Below are 11,521 nucleotides of genomic sequence, written 5' to 3'. Positions count from 1 at the left end.
GTCATGGAACGTAGGTACATTGACGGGTAAATCTATAGAGTTGGCGAAGATCCTCCAGAAGAGGAGGGTCAATATAGCTTGTGTCTAGGAGACAAGGTGGGTAGGGTCGAGGGTGAAGGACGCAGACGGGTATAAACTTTGGTACTCAAGAGTCCAGAGAGGTAAGAATGGAGTGAGTATCTTGGTGGAAAGGGAACTTAGAGATTCTGTGGTTGAGGTTAGACGAGTGAATGATAGATTGAATGACTATTAAGTTGGTGGTTCGAGAGTATACCTTAAATGTCGTTAGCGCCTATGCGCCGCATGCGGGCCTAAATGAGGAGGTTAAACGGCGTTTCTGGGAGGGTTTAGATGAAATTGTGCGCCATGTTCCGCCTGCTGAGAAGCTACATGGTCATATTGGGTTGATCTCTGGTGGTTATGGCGGAGTGCATAGAGGCTTCGGTTCTGGGGAGAGGAACAGAGGAGGTACCTCGCTGTTGGACTTCGCTAAGGTTTTTAGGTTGGTGATTGCGAACTCTAGCTTTCCAAAGAGGGATGAGCATTTGGTTACTTTTCAAAATGTGATGGCGAAGTCTCAGATTGATTATCTCCTCCTCAGGAGGTCAAGGCTGTGTAAGGATTGCAAGGTGATTCCGGGTGAGAAACTCGCGACACAGCATAGACTCTTGGTAATGGACGTGGGTTTTATGTTAAAGAGAAGGAAAAGGTCTGCTCGAGGAAGACCAAGAATCAGGTGGGGAGCCTTAACTAGGGATAAAGCCCAAGAGCTGAAGGGGTAGTTGTCGACTATGGGATCTTGGAGGAGTAGTGAAGACGCGAGCACTAGGTGGTCAGTGACAGCAAACTGTATAAGGGAGGCTCCGAGAGAAGTGTTAGAGGTCACGACGGGCATTTCTGGTAGGCACAAAGGAGATTGGTGATGGAATGAAATGGTCCAAGGTAAAGTGGAAGCTAATAAGGCGGCGTACCTGAAGTTAGTGGGGAGCATAGGTGAGGAGGAGAGGCGAGAGTGCATAGAGAGGTATAAGGTAGCCAGGAAGGAATCTAAGCTGGCGGTCACGGAGGCTAAGACCGCGGCGTATGGTCGTATGTATGAGGAATTGGGGGGAAAGGCGGGGAGAAAAAGTTATTTCGGCTGGCCAAGTTGAGAGAGATGAAGGATCGGGATTTGGACCAAGTGAGATGCATCAAGGACGAAGATGGTAGAGTATTGATGGAAGATACCCAGATTAAGAGGAGATGGCAGACTTACTTTCAGAAACTCCTGAACGAAGAAGGGGAACGGGATATTGCGCTAGGCAAATTGGAGCATTCCGAGAGTCACCGTGACTCTAGGTACTGCAGGCGTATCAAGGTTGGGGAGTTCGTGAAAGCTATGCATAAGATGAGTAGGGGTAGAGCGATCGGACCAGACGAGATTTCGGTGGAATTTTAGAAGTGTGTGGGGAGAGCAGGTTTGGAGTGGCTGACTAGGTTGTTTAATGTTATTTTTAAGGAGAAGGATATGCTAGTTGAGTGGAGGTGGAATACGATAGTTGCATTGTATAAAAATAAAGGTGATATCCAGAGTTGTAACAATTATAGGGGTATCAAATTACTGAGTCATACCATGAAAGTGTGAGAGATGGTAGTTGAAGCGAGGTTGAGGATGACAATGTCTGTATCTGCTAACCAGTTCGGGTTCATACCAGGTCGTTCAACTGGGGAAGCTATACACCTTGTTAGGCGGTTGGTGGAACTGTATATAGAGAGAATGAAGGATCTGCACATGGTGTTTATTGACCTAGAGAAAGCGTATGACAAGGTTCCTAGAGAAGTTCTCTAGAGATGCTTAGAGGAGAAATGTGTGTCGGTTCCTTACATTATGGCGATTAAGGGCATGTATGCTGGGGCAAAGACTCGAGTTAGGACAGTAGGAGGCGATTTTGATCATTTTCTGGTTGAAATGGGATTACACCAAGGTTCTGCCCCTCAGTCCGTTTTTGTTCGCCCTGGTGATGGACGCGTTAACACACCATATTTAAAGGGAGGTGTCATGGTGCATGCTATTCGCCGATGACATAGTTCTGATTGATGAGTCGCGAGCCGGTGTTAATGATAGGTTGGAGGTTTGGAGACTTGCTCTTGAGTTTAAGGGTTTCAAGTTGAGCAGGACGAAGACGGAGTACCTGGAGTGTAAGTTCAACACTGAGCCGGGGAAGTGGACGTGGATGTGAGGCTTGAATCACAGGTCATCCCAAGTAGAGGTAGCTTCAAGTACCTTGGATCGGTTATCCAGAGGGGAGGGGAGATCGATGAGGATGTTACACATCGTATTAGTGTAGGATGGATGAAGTGGAGGTTGACATCTGGAGTCTTGTGTGATAAGAGAGTGCCACCGTTACTCAAAGGTAAGTTCTATAAAGCGGTTGTTAGACCGGCCATGATATATGGGGCTGAGTGTTGGTTTGTATTCGGGAGAAGGTGCATGTGGCTCCCATTGATGACAAGATGCGGGAAGCGAGACTCAGATGATTCGGGCATGTTTAGAGGAGAAGCCCAGATGCGTCGGTAAGGAGATGTGAGCAGCTAGTTGTGGAGGGCACGAGAAGAGGTAGATGGCGGCCTAAGAAATATTGGGGAGAGGTGATCGGGCAGGATATGACGAGGCTTCAGATTTCCGAGGACATGACACTGGATAGGGAGATGTGGAGGTCGAGTATTAGGGTTGTAGGGTAGGAGGTAGTTTGAGTCTTTCCTTACTTTGTACCATTGCGAGACTAGTCTGGTAGGGTTTTTGTATAAGATAGTTAGTGACAATGTTGTGTCTTACTATTTCACTTTTTAGTGCATGAACTATTTACTAGCTATCGCTTTTTCTTTGCATCTTTCTTCTGAATTTCATGTTGTTCCTGTTTTTCATATGATTTCTTTGCTGATACTAATATTGTCTTCTTTTGTCTTTTTATTTTCTTGAGCCGAGGGTCTTTCAGAAATAGCCTCTCTACTCCTTCGGGGTAGAGGTAAGGTCTGCGTACACACTATCCTCACCAGACCCAGTAGTATAATTTTACTGATTATTGTTATTATCTCATATAATATATATTTATCTGCTATTTTTAGTTTAAGCGGTTAGATGACGGCTATCAGAGTTAATTGTTCTTTCCAAAATGAGTTACGTACATTCTAACACACCCATTTAAGAAGGTCCCACTAAAAAGGGTTGGTGATACATTTGAACAATTGATGTGCAAATGTGAGTACTCCAAACATCGGTCATCAAATGTTCAAATTTTTGCTCAGTCTCGACTCGGGCAGTGCAAAGATTTGTCCTTTTTCCAACAAAAAGATTTCCCCATTCGCACATTTGTAGCTGTCACTTACACACACTCCTCCTTTAACATAATTTTACACGCATCCAGCAATATATATCTAGCGAGTACACAAAATTTAACTCACGAGAGCGTAGTCCACAATTTGAACTCTACTGCTGTCTGAACAACGGCTCTCTCTCTTCTATTACACAACTTTCTATACTACTTTCAAAGTAAAGTCTTCTCCTTTTCAAAATACACCCCACCCCACCCCACCCTCGTCTTTCTCACTTCGTGCTTGACATTTCATTATTATGGATTTTCCATTTGTAAGAACTTTAATCATCTTAATTACTTCTACCCTAACCCCACCATTTTTTACATTATAGCTTTACTCTTTCAAGATCTGTCTTGATTGGTAAACTTGCTACTACTCCACTATACAGTTGACACTTAGTCCTGAACTCAGGGACTATTAGACTACTCTTCCGAAGTCAAAAACTAAGCTCAAATCTGCATTTTTAATCAAGAAATCAAAATGGGTCTGCGGATTTTGATCTTTTTTGCTCTATTTGCGACGACCATTTTCAGTAAAAGCTCTCTTTCGCTCACCCCAGATGGTAAGGTTATTAGCTTGTGGGCATTATATTAGGTTTTTTTCCTCATTGTATGTTGTTCTTGAGCTATAAAGGTCATAACTTTGATTCTTGTTCTCTGTTTCCTTTTAGGTTTTTCTTTGTTGGAAATGAGAACCGTTTTGAATGACACCAAAAATGTTTTGAGCAATTGGAATTATTCAGATGAGTCACCTTGTGGGTGGACTGGCATTTCTTGTCACCCCAATGACCAAAGAGTTCAATCTATGTATGCCCACTTCTCTTTTTATTTCCACTATCAGCGCTTTCTTCACTCGTTTTGCTTTGGTTGCTTGGATTCATTACAGCTGTTTATTTTTATTTTTGGATTTTTCAGCAACTTACCTTATATGCAACTCGGAGGAATTATAGCTCCCAGCATAGGAAAACTCACCAGACTGCAGAGATTGTAAGTCCCGTAGCCTTTCTCCTTTCCACTTATTGGGGGCAATGCAACAAAACTTATCTATGTTAGTGCATTGTTTCTTTGTGTGGACTCTTGCTAATTCTAGATAAAGTTGAAGTTTATCTCTTGTGGTTACTTTGGTAAAAATGTGTTCTTTCCCTAAAACCAGGGCACTTCACGAAAACAGTCTGCATGGTGTGATTCCTAATGAGATTGGCAATTGCTCTGAACTCAGAGCTATGTAAGTTGGAGTTTCTTATAACTGAGTAATAACATATTTTCTTGGAGATTCCCGTGTTTCTTGATGAAGTTGTCATAAGCTAGGCATTGTTTATGCATACAGATACCTCAGGGCAAACTATCTTCAAGGAGGCATACCATCAGATATTGGAAATCTTTCAATGCTAACCATATTGTAAGGTTTAAAAGTGTTTTAATTCATCATTTGATTATATGTTTGATTAGGTTGTTTTATTGATTGCTGCCTTTTAATCTTTATTAGAGACTTATCGAGCAATTCACTTAGGGGTGCCATACCTTCTTCTCTTGGACGTCTCAGACACCTTCATCATCTGTAAGTCCAATTCCCTTTCATCATAATTTCTTAACTCAGCAAGTTAATGCCTTTACACTAATGTATTAAAATTGCAAATCAATTTAGCAACTTGTCAACCAATTTCTTCTCGGGTGAGATTCCTGATGTTGGAGTTCTGAGCACTTTCGGGAACAAGTCGTAAGTCCTCATACCTTTGGAATTTAATCCCACATTTGATATCGCCTGATGAGTTCAAATATTTTTCTTTTAGGCTGCAAATAAATTTAGATAGATGTTTCAAAACTCAGAGAGTACAAAATATATCTTGAATACTGCTTCCTATAATATAGCTTAGGATCTCTCATAAACAGCCTTTCTACCCCTCTGGGTAGGGGTAAGGCCTGCGTATATCCTACCCTCCCCATGCCCCACTTGTGAGATTCTACTGGGTGGTTGTTGTTGTTGTTGCTTCCTATAATATGTATAGAAGTGAAGATAATTTTTCACCATCTACTTGGCACCACAATCACATTTTAAGAAATAAATTACTAGATGAATCAGGTACTTGCTCACCAGGTACATTGTAGTAAATGTTGGTTACTACATTGGTTAGGTTTGTGGCGGTGTTACAATGATATCTAGTAATTATAAACTAAGAAGAGTACCCGTCGAAAGATCAGCGAATTAGAATCACCAACACAAGCTTGTTTCCGGAAACAACTGTTTAATTGGAGTCTCGTGAACTGGATTGCCGTTTACTTTTATTCTTTATAATCTTAGGAGATGAATGACATTTTCACTGTTTAATTCTGCCATTAATGGCTATCTTATAGAAGACTATTCTGATGAGGATAATGCTTATGCTTAGGTTTATTGGCAACTTAGATCTCTGTGGCCAACAAGTCGTCAAGCCTTGCAGAACATCAATGGGATTCCCTGTAGTATTGCCTCATGCTGAAAGTGATGAGGCTGCAGGTTGTTATTTGCTGCTTTATTGCTACTTCATTTTAGATGTTCACTGGCTTTGGAACTTACCTTTCCTGAACTGAGTGGATTCTGCTTCTTCTCCTTTACTTCTCAGTAGAAAGTCTGATTTATTGCAAAATTAATGTGGTTTCTGTGCAGTCCCTACTAAGCGATCCTCTCACTATGTTAGAGCAGCAGTTATTGGTGCAATATCTACATTGGGTTTCGTACTCATAGTGCTCTTTATTTTTCTCTGGGTTTGGTTGTTGTCTAAGAAGGAAAGGGCAGCGAAAAAATACACAGAAGTCAAGAAACAAGTTTACAAAGAGCCAAGTAAGAGGGTGAATAGTACAATTAAAATTTGCTTTTTCCTTCTCCATACTTTTGTCTTAATTTGCGAAGTCTTCAGGTGCCAAGCTTATTACTTTCCATGGTGATCTTCCTTATCCTTCATGTGAGCTAATAGAGAAGATTGAATCCCTTGATGAGGAAGATGTTGTTGGGGCAGGAGGGTTTGGTACTGTGTATCGGATGGTTATGAATGATTGTGGAACATTTGCTGTTAAAAGAATAGACCGGAGTCGTGAAGGCTCTGATCAAGTCTTTGAGAGAGAGCTGGAAATCTTGGGTAGCATCAAACACATTAATCTGGTTAACCTCCGAGGTTACTGCAGGCTTCCTACTGCAAGGCTTCTCATCTATGATTACTTGGTCATGGGAAGCTTGGACAATTTCCTACATGGTATGTTTTCTGCTTTTTTAAACTTGTGGAAATCTTTCCTCGTCTTTACACCTCTTCTTAGCTTATACAACAACAACAACGACCCAACGAAATCCCACTTGTGGGGTCTGGGGAGAATAGTGTGTACCAGACCTCACCCCTACCCCGAAGGAGTAGAGAGGCTGTTTCCGAAAGATCCTCGGTTCAAGAAGATGAAAAGAGACAATATCATTACTATCAACATAAACCATAAGAAAAAGAACATCATGTAAACCAGAAAGTAGATGCAAAGCAAAAGCGATAGCCATTACATAGACCCGGCACTATGAAAAACGAAAGAGTAGTAAGGCACAACATTGCCACTAGCTGACTTAGACAAAAACCCTACCAAACTAGCCTCACTAAGGTACGAAGTAGGGAAAGACTCAACTACCTCCTAATCTACAACCTTAATACTCGACCTCCACATCTTTCTATCAAAGGCCATGTCCTCGGAAATCTGAAGCCTCGCCATGTCCTGCCTGATCACCTCTCCCCAATACTTCTTAGGCCGTCCTCTACCTCTTCTCGTGCCCTCCAAAGCCAGCCGCTCACACCTTCTTACCGGAGCATCTGAGCTTCTCCTCTGTATGTGCCCGAACCATCATCTCTTTTATTTGGTTAGGCCCAAATGTAGCCATTATTTTCAGTCATCTGTTGAACGTGCGATGAAGAGGAAGAGCTGAAAAATGTACTTGCCCCAATAAAGGCAATTAAAAGGGGGACCTTTTCTCTGTGCATTGTTGTTGAGTGTAGTGTCCGCAGACGCAAAGCAACAAATATTATACTTCTTTATTTTTTACACCCTTTGAAGTCAGTAGTTAAACTTTTCAGTTGCTTGGAGCACTTCTGACTGGTATTCATTGGTTCAGAGAGCAGTCACTTGAATTGAGCTCGTTGGCCATGGCAATATTTGAATTGGATTTTATTCTTTGTTATTAGTGGTTCAGATTTTATTCTTTATCAGTTGCCCAGTATTTTCTGGAGATACATGTCTTATCTGTGAGACACCGCTCAAGTTCTTTCCTTTAACTAAAGAGTCAACAGTAAAAGAATCCGGAGAGGAGGAAAATGGTATTGCTGTTGTTTAAACAATCTGCTTTTCTTGGCAATTCATTGCATGCATCTTTTATGCATTTTGGCAGAACGTGTGGATGATCGTTTGTTGAACTGGAATGCACGTTTGAAAATAGCTCTTGGTTCTGCAAGAGGGGTAGCCTACCTACACCATGACTGCTCTCCTAAAATAGTTCATCGAGATATTAAATCAAGCAATATACTCCTTGATGAAAACCTAGAGCCTCGTGTTTCGGACTTTGGACTTGCCAAGCTTTTGGTGGATGAGGAAGCTCACGTTACAACTGTGGTTGCTGGTACTTTTGGTTATTTAGCACCAGGTATGCATACTCACTTATTTCAATAAGCACCTATAATGATAGATACATGCATATATATAATCATGTATATGTTAGCTGTAAAGTAATTTGGATGGTTCTTTTTTTGTTTGGACAAAATGCCTTGACCTATTTTGCTTAAGGACTGTGCTATGCTTGTGTTGTGTTGGATGCTGATAGAAGTTTATCATTCTTGGACCAGTTTCCTTTTTTACTTTTCTTGAAACCTCTGGTGAATTTCACTTGCCATATGTTGTGGTGGTGTTGGTTTCTTAAGGCTTTCCCTCTCCTGTAAAGCCTCTCAACCTCTACTCATCTTCTACAGAAATGTCTGACAAACGATTTCTTGTTGGTAATATACCCAGAGTACTTGCAAAGTGGAAGAGCCACAGAGAAGTCTGATGTGTATAGCTTTGGAGTTCTCCTCTTAGAGCTTGTGACAGGGAAAAGGCCAACAGATCCATCTTTCGTGAATCGAGGCCTGAATGTGGTTGGCTGGGTATGCTTCTCATCGACTTTTAAAATTTCATAGAAGACCTTGGTTTTAGATTAAGTTATAGTTATATGGAACTTGCCTTATCTGTATTTAGCTCCTATTAAGTCCACATATTTATAATGTCACAATGTGAGTACTGTACAGATGAATACCTTGCTGAAGGAGAATAGACTGGAAGACATTCTAGATAAGAGGTGCACAGATGCAGACGTAGAGACAGTAGAAGCAATTCTGGAAATAGCTGCAAGATGTACTGATGCAAATCCAGATGATAGACCTTCAATGCAACAGGTGCTGCAATATTTGGAGCAAGAGGTCATGTCACCATGCCCTAGTGATTTCTACGACGAGTCTCATTCAGATTATTCCTGATGTATTGAATAGTTTTATGTGATCAAATATTTAGAAAACACATTGCAGGCTGATGCTTAAATGTGTAATCTGCCATTGCACAGACTGTATGCTCCTCACTTTTGGAGCACTGTAGCCGTTCTTACTAATGTTCCCTGTGCATTTCTTGCCCTTTCTGTGTAGATATATCTTCAGATTCTTGCTGTTAAGTCGTAACCCATGGCATATTAATCTATTTATTGATTACTGGATTGCTTCACCTATAAAAGAATTCAGGTTTCTCCAAAGAATGCTGTTTAATAGGAATTGATGAAAATAAGTCTCGTCACTCAACAACAACTGGATAGCATTTTTGTTGTACTAAATGTCACTCAATTATTATAAGTAGAGGTGTACTAAGAGGTGTACTAGGATTGTGACCGTGGACAGGAGCGGACCTAGAGTATAGAATACTGGTTTCCGAGAATCCAGTAACTTTTGCATAGACCCTGTATTTATATTAAGAAATTCACTAAATATTTGTAAATATCTAAGTGTGAACCCAGTTATTATTACATATTAATTTAAAATTACGGTAGAAATCCATAAGCCTCGAATCTTGAATCCACCTTGACTGCGGACCCCTTACCTTACCTGCAATTGGTGGCTAGTTTGAGGCTGGGGCATCTAACTGTTGGCTACATTATTAGACCACCTACTCCAGATAACCCAGCTTTTAGAAAGATATTTTCCATTCTCCAGAAACACCACTAAAAATAAAGCAGAAAAAGGAAAAAATTTGCAGTGACAATGCAAAAGCTTGAAGGCAAAGTGGCCATAGTGACGGGTGGTGCCAGCGGCATTGGGGAAGCAGCAGCACGCCTTTTTGCCCATCACGGCGCACGCGTTGTCATCGCGGACATCCAAGATGAAAAGGGCAGAGCTTTGGCGGAATCCATCCCTTTACAGAGGTGCAGCTACGTGCACTGCGACGTCAGTGATGAAACTCAAGTGAAAGCCATGGTGGATTGGACGGTCCAGAAATATGGTCAACTCGACATCATGTTCAGTAACGCAGGAGTCGTTGGTAACTCCGGTCAAAAGGTACTCGATCTTGATCTATCCGAATTCGACCGTTTGTTAAGAGTCAACGCACGAGGCATGGCAGCGTGCGTGAAGCACGCGGCACGAGCCATGGTGGAGAAGCGCGTTAGAGGGAGCATCATTTGTACAGCCAGTATTGCGGCAAGCAGGGCAGGACCATGGCGGACGGATTATGTAATGTCGAAACACGCTGTGTTAGGACTAATGAGATCAGCTTCAAGGCAATTAGGTGAATATGGAATAAGGGTGAATAGTGTTTCGCCATCTGCAGTAATGACGCCAATTATGTTGAGTGCGGAGCAGGAGACATCAATGAAGGTTCTGAAAATGTATGGGAATTTGACTAGTTTGAAGGGAATTACACTAACGGTGAAGCACTTGGCGGATGCAGTTCTGTTTCTAGCTTCAGATGATTCTGCATTTGTGAGTGGCCATGATTTGGTGGTGGATGGTGGCTTGCTCTGTCTTCCATCTCCAAATAGTTCATTATGAAACAGAGAGAACCAAAGAATTTTTCTTATTTGAATGGAGCTTTTGTTTGTCTTCTGGAGATAATATAGCTCTCTTCTCTTAGGTGCATTTTGAATTAGAGTGGTCATGTAAAATTATCCAAATTCCAATGTTTTGAGTACATTTATGATTCTGCAGATATAGAGTTACAATTCGAGAAGTAGTGGCATGGTCCATGGAGTGTCTTTTAGTACAAGCATAGAGGGGGTTGAAATATTTGCACATGTTTAGTTAATCAATAATGTTGCACCAAGTGAACTTATGGTATTCTCCTTTGCTACCTTTGATTGATCCCTCATCTTTTAGCTTCATTGACTAGGAATTGGCTGATGGACAATAATTGATTAAGCATATAAAAGCAAGTGTAAAAGTGCTCTACAAGTCCGAAAACTATAGAAAACCAAGCATTTAACCTTTTGGGAGAAAATGCCCATGATTAGTATATTAGATATTTCAGGAAAGATAATACATAGTATTCGCGCAGTTTGATTCATATATTGTTAAAATATGTTGTCTGTTCTTTTGGGCCTAGTGTAGTTTTAATGGAGTTGTCATGTTTGAGCTATTAAAAACAACTATCAAACTAATAATTCTTCGTAAGCATAAAGAATTAATTAACCTAGCTAGTGGTTTATGCTTGAAAAAGATTTATCGTCATAACTCAAGTAATTGCACAGATAATAAATTGGCAAATCTGGAACTTAAAGAATCTTCGTATGGCACTAATTTATGATCGAAGAGATGTATAAAGATGAACTGGAAAATTGATATACCTAAAAGGAGTAATTAATTACATCCAGCTTGCTATACGAGGTAATGAAAAACCATATTATGTGGCTTAATTACAGTCTACAAAAATATTGGCTGAAACTAAAAAATAATCAAAAATTACACAGCTTTATCTCCTCCTTGTACCTTATACCTAAAACTGGTGTAAGACAAACACTATATCGGCTATCATCGTCATGAATCACAGCGTCACTCGGCAAATAGAAAGATTTGACAGTTAGTGGACAGTCTGGTGCCTCCATTATAGAATCCCCTTCCTCTGGCAGATACTTAATGAATTGTTGAACCCGAACTTGGATC

The 11,521-nt window shown here is 40.9% G+C and overlaps 3 protein-coding genes across 3 annotated transcripts; all 3 read left to right on the top strand.

Moving 5' to 3' along the window:
• The first annotated feature begins 242 nt into the window (after positions 1-242).
• LOC104223916 (uncharacterized) lies at positions 243-782 on the top strand. Its single transcript, XM_009775448.1, has one exon. The coding sequence runs from the start codon at positions 243-245 to the stop codon at positions 780-782; it is 540 nt and encodes a 179-aa protein (XP_009773750.1).
• Positions 783-3,736: 2,954 nt separating this feature from the next.
• LOC104223909 (LRR receptor-like serine/threonine-protein kinase FEI 2) lies at positions 3,737-9,021 on the top strand. Its single transcript, XM_009775441.2, has 13 exons — positions 3,737-3,916; positions 4,025-4,160; positions 4,269-4,340; positions 4,507-4,578; positions 4,681-4,752; positions 4,840-4,911; positions 4,999-5,070; positions 5,741-5,847; positions 5,998-6,171; positions 6,248-6,580; positions 7,744-7,995; positions 8,358-8,491; positions 8,633-9,021. The coding sequence occupies exons 1-13, from the start codon at positions 3,835-3,837 to the stop codon at positions 8,858-8,860; spliced, it is 1,806 nt and encodes a 601-aa protein (XP_009773743.2). The 5' UTR covers positions 3,737-3,834; the 3' UTR covers positions 8,861-9,021.
• Positions 9,022-9,542: 521 nt separating this feature from the next.
• Positions 9,543-10,723, top strand: LOC104223910 ((-)-isopiperitenol/(-)-carveol dehydrogenase, mitochondrial-like). The gene has a single exon (XM_009775442.2). It carries the CDS (start codon positions 9,629-9,631, stop codon positions 10,412-10,414), a length of 786 nt encoding a protein of 261 aa, XP_009773744.1. The 5' UTR covers positions 9,543-9,628; the 3' UTR covers positions 10,415-10,723.
• The last annotated feature ends 798 nt before the right edge of the window (positions 10,724-11,521 follow it).

Source organism: Nicotiana sylvestris, chromosome 3, assembly GCF_000393655.2.
Source record: "Nicotiana sylvestris chromosome 3, ASM39365v2, whole genome shotgun sequence".
In the NCBI taxonomy this organism is placed as follows: domain Eukaryota; kingdom Viridiplantae; phylum Streptophyta; class Magnoliopsida; order Solanales; family Solanaceae; genus Nicotiana; species Nicotiana sylvestris.
The sequence above is the reverse complement of the archived record's forward strand: the minus strand, read 5'-3'. Positions and strand labels throughout refer to the sequence as shown.

Excerpts from the sequence above, each read along its gene's own strand:
- LOC104223916 (XM_009775448.1), top strand. The coding sequence starts at position 243 with ATGACTATTAAGTTGGTGGTTCGAGAGTATACCTTAAATGTCGTTAGC.
- LOC104223909 (XM_009775441.2), top strand. The coding sequence starts at position 3,835 with ATGGGTCTGCGGATTTTGATCTTTTTTGCTCTATTTGCGACGACCATT. Across the intron at positions 5,071-5,740 it reads AGCACTTTCGGGAACAAGTC|GTTTATTGGCAACTTAGATC; the intron begins GTAAGTCCTCAT and ends GCTTATGCTTAG. Across the intron at positions 6,172-6,247 it reads ACAAGTTTACAAAGAGCCAA|GTGCCAAGCTTATTACTTTC; the intron begins GTAAGAGGGTGA and ends CGAAGTCTTCAG.
- LOC104223910 (XM_009775442.2), top strand. The coding sequence starts at position 9,629 with ATGCAAAAGCTTGAAGGCAAAGTGGCCATAGTGACGGGTGGTGCCAGC.